The 26,277-nt window shown below is 44.2% G+C and overlaps 1 protein-coding gene across 4 annotated transcripts in view; it reads right to left on the reverse strand.

Annotated features, from left to right (window-relative positions):
- Window positions 1-25,925, reverse strand: part of LOC127002043 (facilitated trehalose transporter Tret1-like) — a 156,402-nt gene extending 130,477 nt beyond the window's left edge. For 2 of the 4 annotated variants that reach the window (XM_050867390.1, XM_050867391.1), the window contains exons 1-5: window positions 21,901-25,921; window positions 20,590-20,718; window positions 19,777-19,912; window positions 18,761-19,155; window positions 18,496-18,642 (exon numbers count right to left, since the gene is read on the reverse strand). In XM_050867390.1, the coding sequence (XP_050723347.1) occupies window positions 18,496-18,642; window positions 18,761-19,155; window positions 19,777-19,912; window positions 20,590-20,718; window positions 21,901-21,936 (843 nt within the window). In that variant the 5' untranslated portion in view covers window positions 21,937-25,921. Of the gene's footprint in view, window positions 1-16,238; window positions 16,976-18,495; window positions 18,643-18,760; window positions 19,156-19,776; window positions 19,913-20,589; window positions 20,719-21,900 lie in introns of those variants that run through there. The other 2 variants (XM_050867393.1, XM_050867392.1) reach the window with 2 other exon arrangements.
- Window positions 25,926-26,277: the final 352 nt, after the last annotated feature.

Consider the following 26,277-nt stretch of genomic DNA (forward strand, 5'->3'; position numbering starts at 1 on the left):
GTTAGGAAATAGTCGTAATGGGAGCCCGATACGTTTAAGAATATGGACCACATTTTGGCCCAGCAACCCACCAGCGTGAAACTATCTGGCCCTCTGTTTCTTTTTTGCCCTTTTCTTATGTGTTAGCCTCTCTTGAGGGGCCTGGTGGTGGGCCCCAGCCCGTCATGGCGCAGGCAAGTGTTTACAGTGGCGCCATTGATTCTTATTCTTTGGCCAAGTGACGCGTCTCGCACGTTGCCGAAAGTGAAGGTAAAGTCGTGACGTCGCCCCGTAAGTCAGGTTCCTGGATTCGATAAAAATAACAAACTGATAAACCTTGTCGAGTGTTGAAGATACAACAGTCAACACTAAAATTACGGAAACGCACACTCGCTTTCTTTGTCACAACTGGGTAGACTGAAGTACACATTATTACCTATGTATTTATTTACACTTGGGAAGCAGAGACCCCTTCCTGTCTGGCGTCAAGTCTCGTACCCTTGTTATAGTGACAATATAGTCCGTCCGCTTTGTTTACATACACACAGGGGTGGATGAATTTCGGTATGGTGCCGTGTCTATTGTCAACTCCTTGTCATAGAAGGGGTGCAGGTTATCTCATTTATCACATTTATCCAGAGGTGGGCACGGTACTGAAAAATCAGTAGTGCGGTTGCTACTAATATGGAAAGTCATGACGGGAGCAGTGAAGCATTATTCAAACTATCCAACATATTAAGACAAAACACACCGTGGGAAAGCTCTATACACCGGCGTCTCAGGCCTCAGCGAAGAAACCACGTGGAAATTTCAACGAGATAATTATAATAATAATAATAATAATAATAATAATAATAATAATAATAATAATAATAATAATAATAATAATAAATCATTATTATTATTATTATTATTATTATTATTATTATTATTGTAATCAAACAATATTGATCTTGGCTACAGTGAAAAGAGAGAGAGAGAGAGAGAGAGAGAGAGAGAGAGAGAGAGAGAGAGAGAGAGAGAGAGAGAGAGAAGTTACTATGAAGTTAAAAAACAGATGTAGTATATACTATGGTCTATGTTATGCATCAAAGAAAAATTTGTACGGGACGAGATTGAGCGGCGATCATGTTAGTGATTGCTTGTACTGTTGTTCACTGCCATGTACAGTCATCGTCAGGCGCAGTCATGGCGCGCCTTCTTGGGTTGAGTGAGGAACAGATTTACTCTGAGTTATTCATTTAGTATTTAATTTTGAACAATAATTGAAAAGTCAGAATGACTGAATCACTGATTCTGATGACTGATACCGATTGACTGATTGAGTCTGATTTACTGTAAAAAAAAAAAAAAAACTGTGAGCATGCCGTGCTGTAAATGTCTTCGATACTTTTCTAAGTACCGCCAAAAGTACCGCAGGATTTTTTTGTGCAGTCCGCGGTAGTGCGGTATTTTCAGAAAGTTTGCGGTAGTGCGGTACTCTTCTTGTGATGCGATACTACCGCACTACCGCACTAAGTACCGCACTTGCCCACCTCTGCATTAATCGCCATGCAAGAGGTGCAGGTTATCTCATTTACCACATATTTACCGACATACAAGGGATGCAAGAACAAACTTTCACATTTCAAGCATTTTCAAATTCAAAACACAGGTCATCATTTATTTTTATAAAAATAAACTTGGGTGGGACAATGTCGGCAGATGTGATAAATGAGATAAACTGCACAACTTGTATGTTGGTGAATGTGATAAATGAGACAACCTGCATCGCTTGTATGTCGGTGAATGTGATAAATGAGACAACCTGCACCCCTTGTATGTCGGTGAATGTGATAAATGAGACAACCTGCACCCCTTGCATGTCGGTGAATGTGATAAATGAGACAACCTGCACCCCTTGTATGTCGGTGAATGTGATAAATGAGACAACCTGCATCCCTTGTATGTCGGTGAATGTGATAAATGAGACAACCTGCATCCCTTGTATGTCGGTGAATGTGATAAATGAGACAACCTGCATCCCTTGTATGTCGGTGAATGTGATAAATGAGACAACCTGCACCCCTTGCATGTCGGTGAATGTGATAAATGAGACAACCTGCACCCCTTGCATGTCGGTGAATGTGATAAATGAGACAACCTGCACCCCTTGTATGTCGGTGAATGTGATAAATGAGACAACCTGCACCCCTTGCATGTCGGTGAATGTGATAAATGAGACAACCTGCACCCCTTGCATGTCGGTGAATGTGATAAATGAGACAACCTGCACCCCTTGCATGTCGGTGAATGTGATAAATGAGACAACCTGCACCCCTTGCATGTCGGTGAATGTGATAAATGAGAGTAGTATGTAATGGTGACAGTGACAGGACCAAAAAAAATTCGCAAGCATGATCAAGAATTAGCACCAAAAATGACGTCGAAAAATTTTATACGTTGAATTTGTCGGCCGGGGCAGCCAGCCGCGCGGGCAGCCAGCCGCCGAGGGGACCTCCCCTCAAGACTTGCCAGAGCTGCAAAATAAAGTAATACTTAGTAAGGACATTATAGACCCAGAACAGGAAATTGATCTCTGTCAGAAAAATAAATCTATGTTAGTAGTATATGACGATAACTTTTTACGCGCTGCCAATGATGAAAGCGTCGCCAATGTTTTTATTAAAGGCAGACATCTTGGCCTTAGCTCCATACTCATTTCTCAGAACTTATTTATGCAGGTAAAGTATGCGCGAAGCATATCCCTCAGTTGCACTCATTTCGTTTTGCTTAAACAAAGAGATCTTGGTCAAATTGAACTTCTAGGTCGTCAATTGTATGGTCGTGACAGAGCCAAGGCATTTCTCAGTATCTACAAGCGAGCTGTTGCGGGAAAACCTTACGGCTATCTGCTGGCTGACGTCTGCATAACTACCCCCGAGGTCCTATCACTGAGATCAAATATAGCGAACGACGGCTCCTGTGAGGTTGTGTACTCGTGGAGAGAGTGAGCGATATGCTAGCCCCATCCAAGACACGTCTTTTAAAGTTACTTTATGAAGACCCTCAAGTACCTGGAGGCTTAAGTGGAGTGAGGCCTTTATTTTTAGCAGCGAGAGCCATTGAACCCGACGTTTCTATGCGCGATGTTGAACAGTTTATGGAAGGTTGCAGAACACACACATTACATAAGATACAACCCCATAAGTTTAAGCGACGCGCTATTCTCAGTCCCAAACCGCGAGTTATCATAGCAGCAGATCTCGCGGACATGAAAGAATTGTCCCGCTTTAATGGAGGTCATAATTACATCTTAGTCTGCGTTGATGCATTTTCAAGGTACGCCAAAGCCCTGCCTCTTAAACGTAAAGATGCAAAATCGATGGTAATGGCAATGAAGACATTGCTAGAGGAAGACGCTGCTTTCAGTGGGGTCTCTAGGCTCTGTGTTGACCGAGGCAAAGAGTTCATAATCGTCCACTTCAAACCTATTTGCAAGTAAAGACATAAAAATGTACAGCGTTTACTCCCAAGAGATAAAAAGCAGCCTTGCTGAGCGATTTATCAGAACTCTGAAAGGTCGAATATATAGGTATATGACAGCTCACAATAAACTCGAGTATATTTCCATCTTGCAGAAGGTACTCGAGAGCTATAACCGCACGCCTCACGCACGTCTAGGAAAAACCCCAGCCGAAGTACATGCCATGAAAAACCCGCGAGGAATCATTCGTCAGTTTAAGAAAATGCATAATTATAAAAACAGAGAAAAGTGTCAAGGTAAAGCCAGTCGTGTGCTGAACATCGGGGACTACGTTCGACTCGTGGGCGCGGATAAAGCTTCTAAATTTAACCGAGGCTTTCATATCCAAAACACAGAAGAAATATTTAAAATTGCAAGCGTGGATTATCGACAATCCCCATTGGGTTATACCTTGCAAGATTTATCCAATCAACCCATCCAAGGCTTGTTTTACAAAGAGGAGCTTATCAAAGTTCAGCTACCGGACGTTTTCCCCGTCATCATAAAAAAATCGAGAGTGGTGAACGGTCGCAAACAATTTTTTGTATCTTGGTTGGGTTATGATCCGAGTCAAGACTGTTGGATAGACGCTCAAGATATTTCCTAATGACCTCGAATTCACCAACAAGAAGAAAAAAAAAAGCACCTCCCCTCGCCTTTGTTCACAAGGATCTTGTTTTGTTGTTGGCTAAACTCTCCCCCGACAAACGGAAAAAAGTAATTGCAGTGTTGAACTAGAAACAGATAGATTGCTTGTCAGAAGTGTTTCTAAATTTCCTAAAAACTAATCTTACGCGAAATACAAAGATTGTGAAATCCCTGAACAAATATAAAAAACACATAAGGAAACTCGCCAACAAGGGGGTAAGTACACTAAAAAAAAAAAAAAACTACTGCGAACACAGCGGGGCGGTGCTATACTCTCTGTGCTGTTAGCTCTGGCAGCTAGTGTCATAACTGGTCTTTTAACAAAATGAAGGAATATTGTCTCATCCCGAAATCAACAGCAGAACAATTTTTACTCAAGTCTTCTACGGGGAGCCGTAACATAAAACGAAACAGAAAGACGGACGAGGAAAAAAAAGAAAAGAGAGTGCGGAAACCGTTGTCGGGTTCGACGGTCAAGGCGTCAACTGCATTAAAAAATATAAAGAGACGCGCGCTGCAAGATGTATTAACCCCAAACAACCACCCGCCATCTGAAGCGGCCATAGGTCCTCGCACGACGTTCCCCACCAATACTATCGATTCGAAACCTGCCATAGGTAACAGGATTGATGTTAGAATGAAAGCAGCTCAAAGGGATTATGCCAAAGCTTTCTTAGCTCTCATGAAACATACTCCAGGAATTACATGGGATACAAACGGAAATCTTTTGAGCCCCATTAATAATTTTAACGTCATTGATATATTGCAAACCTTAAGTGACGTCAACAGCAAATTAGGCTTCAAAGCTGATGATATACCATTTATTAAAATGCTTTTCCACAACACAAACTTAGATCCCTCATTTATACGCAATAATAAGGCAAGGAAGCAACTGTTTGGAGGAGGAGGAGGAGGAAGGAGAAGTGCCCCAATTCGGGCAAAGCCACGCCCCACGCCTTCTTTCTCCGCCCCCGCGCGGATGCCGGGTATGACGTGGGAGAATTATCGCGTATAAAAAGGATTTTGTTTTGGGGTGGGATATAGACACTTGTGTGACCTCGCGGGACAGGGAGACACTAAGCGTGAGTAAGAGCGAGAATTAATATATATTTTTTCTATAAACATGTCAGACTATCCCATCATTCCTGTGAAGGGGCGAATGACCGATCGCCAGTTCATTGACGACAGTGTGTGTTTAGTAGCCACCATCAACGCCAGCAGTTTTAAACTTAGCGGTATAGCCAAGGACTTGGCTGAAGTGTATGGCTATGCTAATCTCTTTGAAAATCGGAAACAACTTTATAATTTGAACAGAGTCGTTTGGAGTGACAGACCGAATGTGGGGTCGCTGGTAGTGAAGGAACCACCCACGGAATCAAATTATCCCATTGTGGTGGGTATGGTGACTCAATTTTGTCAGGGTGAATCTGTAGAATATAATGACGTGTCAAGATATTTTATTGAAACCAGCAGAGATATGCATTATGTGAACGGTTTAATGTCGGACACCAAGCAAAGCAGACGCGATAATTTTAAATGTTGCCTCAGTGAGCTAGGTGATTATGTAAAGCAGAAAAAAACATTCGAAAAGTCATTTTCCTACCGGCGTAGGACGAAGGGGAAAGATGGATCATGAATGGAACGTGGCCTACTTGAAGGAGCTAAGATCTTTTGCCCACCAACTAGATTTGAATAACGTTAAGGTAATGCTCTTGGGGCAGGAAGAGGGGACGAAGAATCTCCCGCGAAAGCCTCAACTGCCGGGGATGGGCGACAGACACAAACCACTGTGTAGCTATAAAAATGACGTTTTATATATTTTTTTAACTAGTGGTCATGCAGTCATCGTCGCGAACAGTGTTTCTTCCGCCTACGGAGGGTGAATTTTCAAGTCTTTTGAGTAGCTTTCCACATCAGGTGGGGGGTGGTTTTGGCAATATTCGAACTGTGCATTTCGCCCATCCTGCAAGACTACATCAAAGAGGTGGCGGTATTTTTAGTACGCTCGCAAACCTAGCCAAGAGTGTAATGCCCTTTCTATTCAGAACCGTTAAGCCCTCAGAGCTTAAGTTTACTCAAGATGTTATCCAGGATGTGAGCAGTGGACAAAGAAGTGTGAGAGGCGCTTTAAAGAAAAGAGGTATTGAAGCCTTAAGTGACGTAGGTGCTAGAATTATTAAAGGAGGAAAAAAAAAAGAGTTACTTCGCGAAACAAGAAGAAAAAAAAAATTAATGAAAGGAAAAGTGGTTGCAAGAGAAAGAACAGCGATGTGTTTGATATAATTTAGTAATGTGGAGGTGCGGTGGACACTCATGAAAAAAAAAAAAAAAGGGGGGGGGGAACATTCTGACCTGCGCGCGCGCGTGGGCTTGCCATTTTTTTAGCGAGTGGTCTCTTATCAAGTTAACACGTCGCCCGCTCCCGCGACCAGTGTCTCCATTAGTATATAGCGGGCGACGAAAGCGACAACAGCATGGCCTCCGCCGCTCCCTCCGTTCCGATTTCTGATTATGCGCTCAGTGTGGTTGACGAATTCCCTAGAATCAACAGACAACGCCAGGTTGAGAGCTCTATTGCGTCTAAAACTCTTGTCGACATTTTACCTGTAAATTTGTCCAGCCACGCCCGGTTAAAAGATAAGTACCTAGAGTTCCGCGTGCCGGGGGTGAAGGGGGCATTTATCGATCTTGCTAAATTAATTCTTGAGTTGAAATTAAGTGTCACTCAAGCTGATGGACAAACAAAAGTCGAGGAGGCTGTCAATGTCGAATTCTGCAATGGCACTGCTAATACCATGTTCAAATCAATTCAGGTGTATGTAGGCGATCAAATGGTTGAAAGTAACCCATACTTTAATTACTGGTCATTCATAAAAATGCTCACCAGCTTCTCCACATTAAAACTCAAATCATTCGGAGAAATAGGAAACCTCCTCAAAGATAACAGGTCGGGTGGAGCAGGCGTAGCTGAAACCTATGACGCCGCATACTTCACTAGCCTTGGGAGCAAATACAAGAGACATTTAAAAGATATCAAAGATCACGGTCTTCATCTCACCTTCCCATTAATGTCGGACATTACTTCTTGTGATCAGTATTTATGCGACGACATCCCATTGAGAATAAGGCTTGAGTTAGCTAACGAAGCTTAGTATTTGAACACTGACGGCGATGGGAGTGCTGTGCGTGCCCATATTGATTTTGCTAAACTTTGGGTCACCAGACTCCAACCCTACCCGTCAGCATTGCTTGCATTAAATAAAGAATTAGAGACAGGAAAAATAACGCGTACAATATTAATTTTAACAAGACGTTATATAAATCTCTGGTTCTCGGCAAACAGCAGACAAGTATTGTCTGTGACCAACCGTGGGGAAATGTCATTCCAGAGCGTTTATATATCGTTATGGCTGACATGAGGGCCTTTTCGGGTGTATATAATAAAAATGGCTTGTATTTCAAGAATGCTGATTTGTCTGAACTAACAGTCTCTGTCAATGGTATGAATATGTATAAAAATACGGTTTCTTTTCCCCACGAGTGTACGCGAGTCTATTATGATATTTTAGATAGTTTAGGAGTAGAAAATGACACTTTGCTTGATTACGATAGCTTTAGGAAAGGAAGGACAGTGTTTGTTTTTAGTTTGTTACCGGAAGACATACGAGGCACAGTGCCTCTTGAACACAGTGGAAACTTACGCATAAGTCTTCAGCTTAAAAAAGGCTTGGATGAAAATTTAGTAATTATCTGTTTTGGGGATACAATCAACTCGGAGAGGCACGTGTCTTGCGACACTAGAGCATAATGAATAATCAACAAATTATGAAAGCTCTACAAGGAAGACTTTATCACAACAATATATATTTCTTAGGCTGTCTTCCCGCTGACGATGTAGCGAAATTAAATCTAAGGAGTGAGTCAGACAAGCCCATTGTCTTTATTGCTAATGTGTTAGGCGCGTCGCAAGCTTCGAAAATGGGTCACTGGGTGGTGTTCTCTGTTAGTGATAAGTGTATATATTTCTTCGACACATACGCCCTGACCCCATCATTATATTCTAAGTACTTTCGAAGTTTCTTAAATAAGCATAAAGATTATTCTGTTTTTAAACTTGCCGCAAGATTACAGTCGGACAAAACTCTGGTGTGTGGCGTGTATTGCATTCAATTCGTATACTTATGTAATAAAATAGGCTTAGAGAGGACTAGTCAGTTTTTGAAAGATAATTATGATTTAGGAAATTTTTTGAAGAATGACAGAAAGGTGTTAACATATGCTTATAGAATGTTTAAAATGCCCCCATGTATAAAAACATTTTGTCAATCTAGTCAAGGACTGACTTACAAGCATTGTATTTCTAAGATATGTGGCTAACTTATTAAATGTTACATGATAATAATGTGTGTGTGTGTGTGTGTGTAAAAAATGTAGAGAAGTAGCATGTAGCTTATTCATTTATGGCGTGTGTGTGTGCAATTATATGTAGTTATTAAAAACAGGATTCTGTTTTTTTTTTTTTTTCGTGCGACGTGACCGGGTGGGTGTGAGTTTGTTCACGCTTTCCTATTGTTCGGAAGAAGAATGGCTTGTGGTTTTGGGCATGTGCGCGCGTTTGCATACATGTGTGGGCGTGTCCCCTATAACCTGGGGTAGCCTCGGAAGAAAAAAAGGCTTGTGGTAGTGTGCGCATATGCCCCAAATAACCCCGAGTAGCTTAGTCAGTCCCCTAACGTTGCGAGAGGAGCGTCACGGAGGAAGTCTTCGCCGTCATGAACTTACAACAACAACAACAACAACAGCCCCACGCTGCCGCTGCAACTCTTCATGCTGACGATGTTGACGATCAGATAATGGGTCAAGCCGCATTAGAAGTTGAAGCCATGGATAACACATCCCAAGCTGAAGCCGTGGATAACACATCACATCCCAGAAACGGAGGTGAGATATCCGCCTCTTGTATTTTTTTTTTTCTGCGCGCACAAGCGCTGGTGTGTGCGTGCGTGTGTGTGTGTGTGTGTGTGTGTGTGTGTGTGTGTGTGTGTGTGTGTGTGTGTGTGTGTTTAAAAAAAATATATATATTTCTTGTCATTTCAGCGGATGTTGGTGGTGGTGAGGTGGGGGATGTTCCAGAAACTCCCAAGTCTACCGGTGAACACATCACGGGCGAGTCATTGGGCAACAACAACAACAACCGCGGCGCGTTGGGAGGTGTCGGTAAAATGGGGCGGCGTGTGCTGAGGGAAGGACTTCTGCGACTTCTGAAGGATGTGATACCTCCATTACCAGTGTCTCATCTGAAGAACAACCCACCGGTCAGCGTAACGCATAGTAAGTATTTTTTTATTCTTACAAGAGAGAGAGAGAGAGAGAGAGAGAGAGAGAGAGAGAGAGAGAGAGAGAGAGAGAGAGAGAGAGAGAGAGAGAGAGAGAGAGAGAGAGAGAGAGAGAGATTGATTTTTTTTGTCTAATAATGTTTCTCTATCTTTTCATAAGTCCACGGCAAAAACAACAGACACGCTTCGGTGATGGTGTGTCTTGACTCTCCGTCGGGCGCTGAATCGCGAGAGCGGCGGCGAAGTCGTCTGCAGCAAAAAGATCATGAAATGCGTCAATCACGACTGGAAAAAAAAATGCAGCATATGGCGGAAGTGTTGCGGCAGCTCCAGCAGCAGGGGCGTAGCGAGCAGCAGGAGACGCACCAGAGACGACAAGATCGCGACCGGGGACAAGAACGGCGGCGAAGAATGACAAAGAATAATTTGCCGAAGCAGCAAGAACACCGGGACCCAAGACTGTCTCAGAAGAGCCTCCACAAAGTTGGGAGAAAAAAACTTCAGGTGGCCAAACGTGAGGCGGGTCTCTTCTCCTCAGCAGCGGCGTACGGTCGGGGAAAACCAATGAAAAAAAATCTCTCTGTGACCAAGAAACTCGTCTTTGAAGACCCACCAGCGCGGCGTGCAACAACTGCGGCCGTTGAAGAAAATCTCGCGCCACAACCGGTCCCTTCCAATGCAGCTCGTGCGGACGAAACAAATGAAAGCTTCTCAAGCACTGTCCTTCCTTCAGCTTTCAATTCTTCGAATTTTTCTCATAGCATGGACGTGAATAATATTATAAATGTTCTTGATGAGAGTCCTATATTTAGTGCTTAACAATCATTTTTTTTTATATATGTACTCGCTCTGTGTGTATTATTTTTTATATATATGTACTTGTGTTGTGTATTTTTTTCTTCATTTATATATGTACTCGTGTTGTCATCTTTTTATGGGTTGTCTTTGGGCATGTACGACATAAGTTTGTAATATGTCTCTTTCAATTAGGATTTATTTTGGGGGAGAGAAAAAAAAAGGGGTAGGATGGGTGGGTTTCCATTGTATTTCTTTGAGCCTGTACGGTGTGAGTTTGTAATATGTCTTTTTTTTTATGGCGATTGTGTGTTTTTGTTTTTAGGCTTAGCATGTATTTAGTCTGGATTAAGAAAGAACAAATTAGCCTGGATTAAGAAAGAACAAATAAAATAGACTAGATTAAGGTAATATAATAACTTGTCATACCATTTTTTTCCACTATATTTCAATAAAAATGTATAAAATCTACTTTTCCCATTCCTACCCCCTCACTGAAAAGACAATCGATATAACTCCAGTCAATATGAAAATCAACAGTAACACACACACACACACACACACACACACACACACACACACACACACACACACACACACACGCATATGCTGGCAAACTGAAAAAATCAATAGCGGGTAGAGGGAGAGGGAGGGGTAATGGTACCCTCAGACTGACCATCAAGTCACCGCTCGCGAGGGGTGGGGAATAGAGGGAGACACGCACACATGCTGGCAAACTGGAAAAAATCAATAGCGGGAGGGAAGAGGAGAGGGAGGGGAAAGGTAGCCACAGGCCTCCGCCCAACAAGTCACCGCTCGCGCTAACCGATCCCCGGCAGGAGGGTGACGCCCCGACACGGTGCGAAAGGACACCTAACCGATCCCCCGGCAGGAGGGCGACGCCCGGCACGGCGCGAAAGGAGGCCCTGGCCGATCCCCGGCACTGGGGCGAAAGGACGCCCCGGCACGGTGCGAAAGGACGCCCCTAACCGATCCCCCGGCAGGGGGGGGACGCCCGGCACAGTGCGAAAGGACGCCCTAGCCGATCCCCGGCACTGGGGCGAAAGGACGCCCCGGCACGGTGCGAAAGGACGCCCCTAACCGATCCCCCGGCACTGGGGCGAAAGGACGCCCCTAACCGATCCCCCGGCAGGAGGGCGACGCCCCGGCACGGCGCGCCCGGACGCCCCGCCCCGATCCCCGGCACTGGGGCGAAAGGACGCCCCGGCACGGTGCGAAAGGACGCCCCTAACCGATCCCCCGGCACTGGGGCGAAAGGACGCCCCTAACCGATCCCCCGGCAGGAGGGTGACGCCCCGGTACGGTGCGAAAGGAGGCCCCTAGCCGATCCCCCGGCACTGGGGTGAAAGGACGCCCCTAACCGATCCCCCGAACAAGTCACCGCTCGCGCTAACCGATCCCCGGCAGGAGGGCGACGCCCCGGCACAGCGCGAAAGGACGCCCCTAACCAATCCCCGGCAGGAGGGTGACGCTCAGGCCTCCGGGGGGTAGGGGGAGACACGATGGCGTGGAAGGTGGTGGGGTTTGGGGTGGGGGTGGGGGTGGGGGGGGGGGAATGGTCACTTTGGGTAGCTTTTCACCACTCCCCGGTTGGGTAGTGGGGAGGTCCCCTCGGCGGCTGGCTGCCCCGGCCGGCAAATTCAACGTATAAAATTTTTCGACGTCATTTTTGGTGCTAATTCTTGATCATGCTTGCGAATTTTTTTGGTCCTGTCACTGTCACCAATAAATACTACTAATGAGGCAACCTGCACCCCTTGCATGACAAGCAGTCGACAATGGACACAGTACCGTGCCGAAATTTATCCACCCCTGTGTGTATGTAAACAAAGCGGACGGACAATAACAAGGGTTCGAGACTTGACGACACACCATCAGCTGCTGGGTACACCGGGCAGGAGTGGAAGACCTTAGGCCCCATATTATCAAACGCTTCGAAACCTTAGTGCATCTATTTGAAAAGGTTGTTTTTGGTTTCCATGGCTGGTTTAATGAGCCTGGCCGTAGTTTTGGAGGGCTTCTGCGCCGTGAACGGGAGAACATTCTTCCTCCGATGTGACTTCTAAAACGATCGTAACAACTAACAAGACCCCAAAACGATTCATAATACGAGTCTCAGGGTCTCTAAACACAGGCGTATTTTTCAGTATGGCGCAACGCCATACATCACTATCATGCTATCATTTTTTCACCTAATCTAATACATAACTTAACCCAGCCTATCATTACATAAGGAAAGATTTATTGGTAGATATGGAGAATCACTCCGCGCCTCCATTATTAACCCCAAGAGAATCATTTTCTTTCAAGGTCTCATATACTGTTGTACTTGTGTAGTTTTACCGGCGGAGCATATATGATTAGTATCTCCCGTTGGGATCCGAGGGGGGTCCAGGAGGGCTTGCGCCCCCTGGTGGGGCAGCGGAGACGATCTCTCTTCTTTGCTTGTTTTGATGAATATGAGGCACTGCCTTTTACTTGCTCTTAACACTTCGGGGAGAGTACCAGAAGTGTTTTGAACGTCTAGTATCCTCAAAGACGTTGTGAACATGCAAATCAGGCACAAAATAACACGCCCCACAATATTTGTGAGAAGGGGTGACCGTGACGGACCCGACAAAGTCTCCCGACAGTTTGGTGCTTTGATCGGTACCACAGTCCCAGAGGTGGCGTATAAGAATACACCCTTCGTGACTGTCGGACATCATTGTCGGATGTGCGGGGACTGTGGTTACACCAGTTTGATTTAAGAATACGGCCATAAAACAATTACATTTCTTTCACTTCCCTCCCCTGCACACCCGGCTCCCCCGTCCCCCCAACAGCCAACACAAATATGCGTGTTATGCACCTGTACGGGTGCCCTGCACATTATTCATCCACATCCAGATGCTGATTGCTCTTCTCATCTTGATAACTGCATGCCTCCACCCTCCCGCGGCCCCGCTGCACTCGACTTTCTACTCTGGCTCATCCCTATACTGTCCAAACCCCTTGTGCAAGAGTTAAGCAGCCTCTTCACTCTTTCATCCTTTACACTGGTAAACTCTGGAAATGCCTTCCTTCGTTTTCATTTCCTCCTACCAATGACTTGACCTTCTTCAAGATGAGTGTATCAAGACACCTCTCCACCCGAAATTGACCATTCTTTTGGCCACTTTTTATTTTTGTCCATTATGGGAGCGGTGAGTAGCGGGTTTTTTTTTTCTACACTCTTTTTGTTGCCCTTGAGCCGTCTCCTTTGTTGTAAAAAATCATCCTTCTATCCTTCTATCATTTCATCATTCTATCAACCCATTATTCTATCATTCTATCATTTCATCATTCTATCATTCCATCATTCTATCATTTAATCATTCTATCATTCCATCATTCTATCATATAATCATTCTATCATTCCATCATTCTATCATTTCATCATTGTGTCATTCTATCATTCAATAATTATATCATTCTGTCATTCAATAATTCTATCATTCTATCATTTCATCATTCTATTATTCAATAATCCTATCATTCTATCATTCTATCATTTCATCATTCTATCATTCAATAATCCTATCATTCTATCATTCTATCATTTGATCATTCTGTCATTCAATAATCCTATCATTTCATCATTTTCACATTCTATCAGTTTATCATTCTATCATTCTATCATTTCATCATTTTATCATTTTATCATTCTATCATTCAATAATCCTATCATTCTATCATTTCATCATTATCACATTCTATCATTCTATCATTTCATCATTCTATCATTCAATAATCCTATCATTCTATCATTCTATCATTTCATCATTCTGTCATTCAATAATCCTATCATTCTATCATTCTATCATTTCATCATTATCACATTCTATCATTCTATCATTTCATCATTCTATCATTCAATAATCCTGTCATTCTATCATTCTATCATTTCATCATTCTGTCATTCCATCATTCTATCATTTCATCATTCTCACATTCTTTCATTTTATCATTCTATCATTCTACGTTTTTATCATTCAATCCTTCTATCATTTCATCATTTTATCATTTTATCATTCTATCATTCAATCATTCTATCATTCTATCATTCAATCATTCTAACATTTCATCATTCTATCATTCCCTCATTCTATCATTTTTTCATTCTATCATTCCCTCATTCTATCATTTTTTCATCTATCATTCTATCATTCCATCATTCTATCATTTCTTCATTCTATCATTCCATCAATCTATCATTCTATAATTCTATCATTTTACCATTCAATTATTCTATCATTTCGTCATTCTATCATTCCATCATCTTATCATTCTATCATTCCATCAATCTATCATTCTATCATTCTATCATTTTACCATTCAATTATTCTATCATTTCGTCATTCTATCATTCCATCATTCTATCATTCCATCATTCTATCATTCTATCATTTTACCATTCAATTATTCTATCATTTTGTCATTCTATCATTCCATCATTCTATCATTCCATCATTCTATCATTCTATCATTTTACCATTCAATTATTCTATCATTTCGTCATTCTATCATTCCATCATTCTATCATTCCATCATTCTATCATTCTATCATTTAATCATTCAATTATTCTATCATTCCATCATTCTATCATTCCATCATTCTATCATTCTATCATTTAATCATTCAATTATTCTATCATTCCATCATTCTATCATTCCATCATTCTATCATTCTATCATTTAATCATTCAATTATTTTATCATTTCATCATTCTATCATTCAGTCATTTCATCATTCCGTCATTCAATCATTCTGTCATTTTATCATTCTATCATTCAATCATTTCATCATTCTATCATTCTATCATTTCATCATTTTATCATTCTATCATTTTATCATTTCATCATTCTATCATTCTATCATTTCATCATTTTATCATTCTATCATTTTATCATTCTATCATTCAATCATTTCATCATTATATCATTCAGTCATTTCATCATTCTATCATTTGTGCTAGTGGACTTTTTTGTGTGCCAGGGGTCTTTTGTGTTTCCATTTATCTTTCCCCTTGAGTTGCTTCCTTTACAGTAATTTAAATCGCCGTCATTCGGTAAGTTTTCTTCTCAGATCCGCGTTTTTCCTTGGCTCATGCTACACCTACCCACCACGTAGAATGAATGGATAAGAAATATTTTGTGCATAATCCTACTTACACAGAGACAGACAGACAAAGAAACGAACAAGCTAATCGTACCGAAGACCCAACTTCTTTGCCGCGGCGGTGGTAATTTTGCAGCCTGCGTGCACTCAGTTGTCTTGGCTTACGTTTCTGAAGATGGTATTCTCGGATGCTTACGATATCAACTATTTCCAAAGGCTGAAAGGAAATTACTCGGGTTCTTATGAGTTTTCGCATTCATGGTACAGAAAACCTAAAATACCACCAGGGTCACAAAACTGCCCCTGGAAATACCCACAGCTCCTACGAAAGTCTTATCAAATGTGTATGCTTAGGCGCCGAAATGTTAAAGAATACGGTCTTGGGGTCCATAATTATTATGAAGCGTATTTCCCAAGGTCACGGGGAAGACTAACCTGGTTTTCATGAGTGACTTTTCCCGTTCAAGGCGCACAAGTCGTGTAAAACTATCACAATATGGGATCACAAAACAGCCCATTATAATCCCAGACACTTCCACATGAGACTTTTCAAAGAGGCGAACTGAGGGGCTGGTATGTTTAAGAATACGGGCTAGGACTCTTCCGAGAGTAGACAATGCGCGAAAGAGTTCTGCCCCTCACAACTGGCCAACAACTGAGTCCTCGGCCTTACCAGAGAGCGATGCATTGTGCACAGTATTTCCTTTGTATAACACGTGGGCGGCTGAGAGACATGTACTTTAATCAAGACTTCCCTCGTACTACAAACACGAAAAATGAGAAAAGACTGAAAAGGGAAAAAAAAATGTGGTGATCAATTTTGTTATAATATATTGTACACTGTTAGCTAAATGCTTCGTATAAAGAAATAATTATAAATTAAATGCCTCCTGCCGCCTCGCACCGCGGCTGCCCTGAGACCGCATCGAAGGCTTTCTCCAGCTCCTGCAGCGTGGCGCCCCGAGACTCAGGGATCCACAGCCACACAATGACGGCGATGAGGAGATTGACTGAAGCAAACGCCATGAACGTGACGCCGAGGCCGACGTGGGCGATGAGCCTGAGGAAGCCGAGGCTGATGGAGAAGACGACCACCGCGTCGCACGCCGTGATCAGCGACGCGCCCAGGGAACGCACCGGCGAGGGCACCAACTCGCCCACGTACACCCACGGGATGGGGCCGATGCCGGTGCCGTAGGCGGCCACGTAGACGAGCACGGCGGCGAGCGGCACCCACGACGCCCCCGGCACCTGCAGGTAGAGGAAGAGGCCGCACGCGCCCTGTGCCACGCCGCCCACCACGGCGGTGCCCATGAGCATCGGCCGCCGCCCCGTCTTGTCCAGCACCGCCGCCGTCAGGCAGGTGCAGAGGGTGCGCGCGACGCCCACCAGCACCGTGCACGTGAAGGCGTCCAGCTGCACGCCCGCCTCTCGGAAAATGTACACCGTGTACATCATGATGCAGCTGCGGCCGCCCAGCTCCCGCAGCACGAAGAAGCTCAGCACCAGCAGCACCGGCCGCGCGTTGCGGCCCTTGGCCAGCTCCGTGAACTGTTGGGCAAGGCAGCGGTCAGTACTCAGCGGGTTTACCGTGGACAGAAGCAGGCACAGCACACGTGTTTAGGGCAGCACCAAGAGGCTCACCACTAGCAGCACCGCTGCGGCCCCGTGAACTGTGGGGCTAGGTGGCGGTCAGCACTCAGCGGGTTTAGTGGGCAAACAAAGGTAAAGGAAAGACACAGCACATGGAAGCCAAGCAGCAGCACTCAGCGGGTTTAGTGGGCAAACAAAGGTAAAAGAAAGACACAGCACATGGAAGCCAAGCAGCAGCACTCAGCGGGTTTAGTGGGCAAACAAAGGTAAAAGAAAGACACAGCACATGGAAGCCAAGCAGCAGCACTCAGCGGGTTTAGTGGGCAAACAAAGGTAAAGGAAAGACACAGCACATGGAAGCCAAGCAGCAGCACTCAGCATGCTTAGTGGGCAAACAAAGGTAAAGGAAAGAGACAGCACAGGGAAGCCAAGCAGCACTCAGCATGCTTAGTGGGCAAACAAAGGTAAAGGAAAGACACAGCACAGGGAAGCCAAGCAGCAGCACTCAGCATGCTTAGTGGGCAAACAAAGGTAAAGGAAAGACACAGCACAGGGAAGCCAAGCAGCAGCACTCAGCATGCTTAGTGGGCAAACAAAGGTAAAGGAAAGAGACAGCACAGGGAAGCCAAGCAGCAGCACTCAGCATCCTTAGTGGGGAAACAAAGGTAAAGGAAAGACACAGCACAGGGAAGCTAAGCAGCAGCACTCAGCATCCTTAGTGGGGAAACAAAGGTAAAGGAAAGACACAGCACAGGGAAACCAAGCAGCAGCACTCAGCATCCTTAGTGGGCAAACAAAGGTAAAGGAAAGACACAGCACATGGAAGCCAAGCAGCAGCACTCAGCATCCTTAGTGGGCAAACAAAGGTAAAGGAAAGACACAGCACATGGAAGCCAAGCAGCAGCACTCAGCATGCTTAGTGGGCAAACAAAGGTAAAGGGAAGACACAGCACAATGGAAGCCAGACCAAGCAGCGTCAGTCACAGACAAAACACACAGACAAAACACGAAGACAAGACACACAGACAAGACACACAGACAAGACACACAGACAAGACACACAGACAAAACACACCGAGCGGTCCACAGAGTTGCTGAGGCGTTGTGTTGGAGAGATAAAGCAGAGCGGCCGAGACAGTGGTGAGCACGTTACTGAAGCGATCAGTTGGCACAAGCAAGGCAAAGTAAAGTAGCGCTACGAACAACCTTTTTACTGACGAAACGAACATTGACTCAGCCAGTGAAGGAGGAAGGGAGGGAAGGAGCTGCTGGCCAGCAATGATGCCCAGCAGCAATAATTGGCCTTTGTGCAGGAAGGAGCAAACTGTGCGACACTCATGGAGGGAGGGAGAGGGAGGGATGCTGTCCAGAAGCAGTATTGGTCGTGGAAGGGAAAGTAAGGGAGGGAGGGGAAAGTGTTGGCCTGTGCTCAGCCCCAGTAACATTGTTTTGGCCTTGTGCATTAAGCGGTGCGTCACCTGTTGGGTTCGTGAGGCCTGCCTGGCGGCGGGCATGCTGCTGATGGCCGACAGCTCGTCCTCCGCCGCGGCCTTAGAGCCCATCAGTCGCTGCAGCGACCCCCTGGCCGCCTCCGTCCTGCCGCGCCGCACCAGCCAGTAGGGAGACTGTCAAGAGTGAAGGGATGCATGATATAATGAGCGCGAGTCTCGCCTTGAGCGAGGTGTCCCATTTGTTTTTTCAATGACCTAGGACTAGGGCCTCTAGGCGCTACACGCTGCCTACCTCCGGCACCAGCATCGTCGGCAGCAGCAGCAGTCCTGCGGTGAGGGAGCACAGCGCCGTGGCCACCTGCCAGGTGAAGAGGTACGCCATCAAGTACCCGATAAGTAACCCAATGGACCCGCAAACCTCCGACATGGCCGTCATGGCTCCCCGGATCCTGCTGGGGCTCAGCTCTGCCAGGAGAGGCAACGAAATTGTCGTTATGATGAAGACACATGCGCCGAGGCCCCCCCTGGCGACGAAGAGCACGGCCTTGTTCGGCGGGAAGGCCAGAAGCAGCCACATGGCCGTGCTGGCAGCCATGGCCACCGTCAGGACCCGCCGCGGCCCCGCCCACTCCACCAGTGGCCCCGTGCACAGCGAGGTGAAGATGCCCACGATGGACGTCATGGACACTGGTGGCGAGGGGAAGGTCACACTCAGGGGGACGTGTATTACTCGTTATTGTGAGGTGTGGGTCAAGGGGCAGGACATGAGGCAATGGGAAGGTCGTGCTCATGCACACTATGACTCAGTTTGACACATTCCGAGGAAAAGGTCGAAGACGAGGGGAAACTGACACTCACTACTACATGCAGCTATACTTATAATTGTTTGGTGTGTGTGTGTGTGTGTGTGTGTGTGTGTGTGTGTGTGTGTGTGTGTGTGTGTATGCTACTTCCTACTATGGGCATTTCAGGGAACAGTGGGGTGAAGTTGGCCACTGATGAGGCCTTGGACACTGATGCAGGAGAGGCAACCTTCACAAGAGAACACATGCACTTCCAAGCGGGCAACAAACTGAATTATTATACTTAACGGAAAAAAAGGCAGAAAAAGCAGGCTGCAATGATTCACTAACAAATGCCACAGCACGTCAACGTATAATTCTTAGCAGAGGAACAGGCTATTAAAGTTTGTGAAATCATTACTCCTGCTCAGAAACAAACAATGAGTAGACTTGCAGCTGGCTTTTGTGATCTTGTAATACTGGAAGACTTACGTGAAATGAGTGACCTGAAAGTTGCTCCACGTACCGAGCCACGCCACGTCGTCGTCGGTGACCGTGAAGGTTTGAGTGTCGTTTTGCATCTTGGGCAGCACGGCGGTCCAGCCCTTGGTCGCCGTGCCCTGGGTCACGGAGGTCAGGGCCACCACCACCACTAACGCCACCTGCACGACACCGACACGAACACGAAGGGAGAGGATGAAGGTTGGATGAAGAGATAAAGAGATGGCATCATTAGAAGTAGCCCTGCATTTCCTCAACAGAGCACCTTTCTGGGAAATTACAGGAACAGTTTTCCGATTGTGATTCTTAAAAGGGAATATCATGTCACACCAGTTTTAAAGAGTTACAAGAGTGGATTACTTGGGTGTCAATTAAGTTATCAGGTGTGGGGAATCGGCGTTCCTTGAGCGACTACAAATGATACTGTTGGCCTTGGAAGGATTGATTTTCATCCCCCGTCGCTGACACCAAGAAAAATCAAATTAAGATCTGCATTCAAATGAATGGCCACAAAAGACCTGCTTTGAGGACCAGGAATAGGGCAGAATAAAGAAGTATCACCGGCAAGGCCATTAAATGAGAGGAAATGCCATTCCACATATCGATGGTATAGGAAATAAAAAGAAGCGGGCCGAGAACGCTGCCATAAGAAACACCGGACGACTTGAGTATAACTACTAAAATATCCATCAATAGCAACGCGTTGGTGCCTGTCCATATACTTAAGTACAGAAAGAAAGAATGAAGAGAAAGAAAGAAAGGAAAAAAGAAAAAGAAAAATAGGAAGAAAAAATCAGTTAGCCCGGAAGGACGTGGTTGGGGAGCAGCCAGGACTCACATGTTTAGCCGAGATGCTCTTTGGTGCCTCTTCCTTGCAGGCCTCATCCTTAGAAGGCTTGGAGAGCAATGCTGCTTCTGTGTCGTTGTCCACCATAGCTGCGGGAGCTGCTTGATTGGACGATGGGAGCTGGAAGTTACAACTCAATGCTATTATGTGGCGAGGGTGAGGGACGGGGCGGGGCTTCTAGACTACTTTAGTGTATGTGACTATCGTAGTATATATTATATCGTGAATCTAGTGCTCCAGGAACGATACGCTGACAAGGTTAACGTCCAGTATGTGACCTTTCGTACTTGACAGCGGCAGGTGAGAGCAGGCCTTGCTGTCTGTTTCAATAGGTTTAGAGGGTGGCTTTACTCTGTTTATCCTTTGTCAGTCTTTAAAATTATGGCAAGTCTCAATATTGATTTTGAGATAAAATGGCTTTACTCTGTTTATGCTTTGCCAGTCTCAACAGAACTTTAGAGTGTCTTTTTTTATTTATTCTCTGTCAACCTTATTAATCATGACATCAGCCTCAATAAGAACGGTAAATAAATTATATCAGAGAGACAGATGACCAAACTATGCTAATCCTCTTGCAGTCTACCCGGATTAATACTATCAGGTGAGTGACGCAGGAAATTATCGTTTTCTGCAGTGATGTGCGTACACTAATCCACACTAAATCGAATACAAGTGTTCGAGCCCTCAAATAGTGCGTTACCTTTCCTCTGTTATATCCTATCATCGTGGTCGGATGTAACGTGCATTACTTGAGAAGTGGCACGAAGTGAACGGCTTCGAAGTTGCAGCAGCTGTGGGGATCTCTGTAGGTGCCAGTTTTCTAACACAGCTGTGAACAGATGCAATACATATATATATATATATATATATATATATATATATATATATATATATATATATATATATATATATATATATATATATATATATATATATATATATATATATATTGTCATGAATTCATTATTTTAAGAAATAGCCCGTGGAAAAGACCGCGGAAGTCCCCGCCATTTTTATTTAGAGAGCACACACACACACACACACACACACACACACACACACACACACACAGTGGCACAGTGGCAGTAAGGAAACAGCTGATCACGAGCATACTAATTAAAAGGAGACCACATTATAAACATTCTTTTTTTTTAGGTTATTTTATGTATCATGTATCATGTATTTTATTGTATCAATGCTTACTCTGTCAAATTAAAGATCAACGAATCGATGTGTTCTCTTACCTTACCGTCACGCCACCTATATTTAAGGACACGGTAGGAGACACACGCACGCGCGCACCTTGCTGCTGCTGAGCACCACTCTGGCGCCACTCATCCCACCAGTGCCTGCCTAGAAAACGCTCTCGTCCAGCCACCGCGGCTGTGCAGTCACGGCAGTTGTCACATGAACACCTGAGCTGAGCTCTCTGTTTTTCTAATCTTTTCATTTTTTTTACCAATTCATCGTCCATATCCACCTCACTCTCCCCGTACCTGCCTTCTCCGCCCCTCCTCGTCCCCGTCTTAACGGCCCCAAAACTTTTAAGGGAAAGGCTGAGGAAGTGGGAATCTCCCTCCTGTCCAGCCAAAAGTGTTTACGTGACAACGCCCAACCTCGAGGAAGTTGAGATTCTGAGCTAAGGATAGACCGGGGATATTTAGTGTTGAAGAAGGTGACAGTTGGGTGTTGTCGAAGAATAAGGGATAGGTGTATGGAAGATTGTGTCGAGTTGATAGGTGGAGAAACTGGGTTTTTGAGGCATTGAAGGCCACAAGGTTCCTTTTACCCCAATCGGAATTGATTGCAACGTCTGAGGTAAAGCGTTTTGCAGCCTCCAGTCTGGAGTCTTGTAATTCCTGTTGAGAGGGTCTTCTGTTGAAAGAAGTTGAATAATGCAGAGTGGAGTCATCAGCGTATGAGTGGATAGGACAGTTTGTTATGGAAAGAAGATCATTGATGAATAACAGGAAGAGAGTGGGTGATAGGACAGAGCCCTGTGAAACACCACTGTTGATAGGTTTAAGGGAAGAACAGTGACCGTCTACCACAGCAGAGATAGAACGGCCGGAAAGGAAACTGGAGATAAAGGAACAGAGAGGGATAGAATCCGAAAGAGGGTAGTTTAGAAAGCAAAGACTTGTGCTAGACTCTATCAAAAGCTTTCGATTTGTCTAGCGCAACTGAGAAAGTTTCACCGAAACGGCTAAGCGAGGATGACCAAGAGTCAGTTAGGAGAGCAAGAAGATCGCTAGTAGAACGCCCCTTGCGGAACCCATACTGGCGATCAGATAGAAGGACAGAAGTGGATAGGTGCTTTTGAATTTTCCGATTAGGGATTGATTCAAAAGCTTTAGATAGACAGGAAAGTAAAGCTATAGGGCGGTAGTTTGAGAGCAGGTGATGTCGTTGCGCACGTAGGCGCAACATCCAGCTTTGGATTGAAATTTAGGATAGAGATAGTAGGAGGGAACAGGGTAGAGATTGCTGTCAGTAACCTCAGAAACCTGTATTTCGGTAAGGAAGAGAAGGTGAGGTTTAGAGGAGGAGAGATGGTGTTCCAAAGAATGAAAAATTAGAACGAAGACCGCGAATGTTACAGAAATTGATAAGAAAGAGGTTCGAGGAGTTATCAAGACACCTCTCAAGTCGGCAGCCAGAAGGGGAGTCTTCCCTGGGGAAATTTGTGATCACCCCCCCAGGCGGGGACTCCGAGGCAGGGTGAAGGTGCGCCATTTTGAATTTTGAATTTTGGGAAAAGGTGTATATGTTGTGTGAATGTAGTGTAGTATGGATAGAGAGAGGATATGTCTTTAGAGAGCATGCTGAACTACTCTCTGGTGTTGATGAAACAATAGGGAAACGGTTAGTGAGGACATGGGAAGGGTCTTTGGAGGGCTTCAGTACCCTCCTCACTTCCCATATATACCTCACCGGGAGTGGCTTGCGCCCGTTTCGGTAGGTGTCTTCCTACCTCCTCCTCCTAGTATCCGTGAAAAATTGATTTACATAATATGTTTTTCATAAATCCAACAAAACACTCTATGTATCCCCCTCAGATGTCTTTTTAATTACATTTTATTGATTTTACACAGTAGAAGACTGGTTTTTACTTTGAAATATGGTCAATTTCGAGTACATGGATTTGTGACCCAGTAAAAAAGACGTAACAATGGGTAAACAAAGCAGCCTGTGTACACATCCAATGAAAGTAAGTTAATGAAACCATGTCTGCATTTTCTTCATATCCTGATGTATATATCCTGTGGATTTCAAATCCCTAGTTAGAATAGGTATAATACAAAAAACATTTAAACTTCATCGCTTGATGTCTGAAAACCATGATTTTGCACTTTATAAAATTTCTCCTCCGTTGCACTTTTTGTTATACACATATCTCCTTCTGCAGCTTATGAAAGTATGTGTAAGGAATAGGGTTTGCTATCGAAACTATTGTTTGAAGTTGATTTTGATTTTTGAAAAATATTCATAATTATTATGTCAAAAGAAGAAATTATTTCATCGAACTTTAAAAAATATTTCTTACTATTGTATAAACCCAAACGATAGCAAACGTTAATCACCCATTCTTCCTGATTAAAATGCTTTTTGAATGAAAGAAATCGGCCCGGAAATAGGGGAAGAGATACACTTAGAACATAAAGAATTTAACATGGGATTTGAGATTTTACAACGGGACACCTGAGGTCATTTAACTAAACTATCTGGGGTATTGCGATGAAACTTTACAGGTAAGTAGGCATCTATGTTGCCTACATTTTGTAAGACCCAGAACAATGTATGTATACTTGTATGTATACTTATACGTATACATGTGCGTATACGTGTAGCGACACAAAATTACACAGCACCATTAATACATAACCAATCACTTTCATTTTTTGGCTGTGAATAGTCCTATTGAAATATTCTGAAAGTTTCCCATATAGTTAGGCAGAATGGTATTTCTTTTATTATGTTCGTCGAACATCGCGAAAAATCTTGTTTTGTGTCACTCTTTCCTCTTAATACTCCTATCTCCTTTTCCCTATCAACACTATCTAATCATGGGTCCCTAGCTACTTGTACAATCAACATTTCCAGAACTTTTCACGTAAATCTGATTGATTTTAGATTTTCTGCGATAAAAAAAAGATAAAATTTTACCTTTAACTCGGTCCATTTAAACCCGCGCCAGACATTTAAAATATGCGCTACGAGGAAAACATTGCTCGGGGATTATTTCTAGATGGTATAAGAACGTTTTTCACCCAGTTTTGCAAAATGCTATATTTAGACCAAAACACCCCCCCAAGGTGTCGCGTACCCCCTTAAGACGCCACATAACACTAGCCACATTACACAATACCTAACACGCACAACACATTAAAACTACTAAGATGTTTAAAAATAATCTGGCGAGAAACATTGTTTTCGCTCAGTCTGCGGTCCAACGTAATTGCTTCTAATTAAGAGCGCCAAACCACATGACTCACCGGATTTCTTTACTTCTTTTCCTGCATCCAAGATATACAGAAGCTCATGTTGTGGTATTTAGTGGTTACTAAGTGGCTAGGGAACCATACAAGAGCACGTGCAAACCACACTATAGTCATTCACACTAAGTTGGTCCTGAAGTCCCGCGGAGCTGATATTATTATTAGTATTAGGAGTCAAAGATTGGTATTCTCCGACGCTACCGCTTCTCACATCAACTATTTCCTGAGGCCGAAAAGGAGGTTAATCAGGTTATCATGAGTGTTATCGTAGGTTCATGGTACAGAAGGAGGGTCAAACTACCACGAGGGTCAATAAACTACCCATGGAAATGCCCAAAACTCCTACGAAAGCGTCAAATATATGTGCTTGGTCGCCGAAATGTTTAAGAATCTGGCCCAATGTTACAATGGAAGGAAGGTTAAGGAGGGGGTGGGGTTCTGGAGCGATTTAATGTGCGGTGGCTATAGATACAATGCAAGATATTCACGTAGTTTGCTGCTCCGAGGCAGCTAATAACCTTGAGGGAATGGCTTGATATGTGTATGTGTTTTGTCTGTGTTTGTGTTTATGTTTTGTCTGTGCTTGTGTTCCTGAGTTTTTTAAGTGTGCTTATTTTGTCTGTGTTTGTGTTTGTGTGTGTTTTAAGTGTGCTTGTTTTGTCTGTGTTTGTGTTTGTGTTCCTGTATGTATTTAAATGTGTTAGTTTTGTCTGTGGGTTTCGTGTGCGTTTTTTTTGTGTGTGCCTGTGTGTATTTTTGCGTTTGTGTTTGTGTGTTTTAAGTGTATTTGTTTTTGGTTTACTATACACGCTGACTTATAGAACTGGCCCACTGCCTTACCATTCGTCGATCACTGTTGAAATGGTGCCTTGCTCTCACTCCCCTCAATGCACCTCCAGGACTGACGCCTGTTCTGGTGTGTATGGGATCCGATACCTAAAAAATATGCAACCTTCAAACTTTAATGTGTGCAAGTGTGTAGGGTGAGTGGTGGGGAGATTATTGAGCGAATTAAGTCCACTAATAGTCTATACTCCGTCTGCCAGTTAATTAAAGCTTTGAATGAAATGCCATAATTTACTCTTTCCTACACTCCCACACGACCACCGCGTGTAACGAAACACACGAGAAATTAATCCAGACAAGGAAAGGTTTGCCGGCGCCGGGGATCGAGCCCGCG

This window comes from Eriocheir sinensis, chromosome 22 (genome assembly GCF_024679095.1).
Source record: "Eriocheir sinensis breed Jianghai 21 chromosome 22, ASM2467909v1, whole genome shotgun sequence".
Classification (NCBI taxonomy): domain Eukaryota; kingdom Metazoa; phylum Arthropoda; class Malacostraca; order Decapoda; family Varunidae; genus Eriocheir; species Eriocheir sinensis.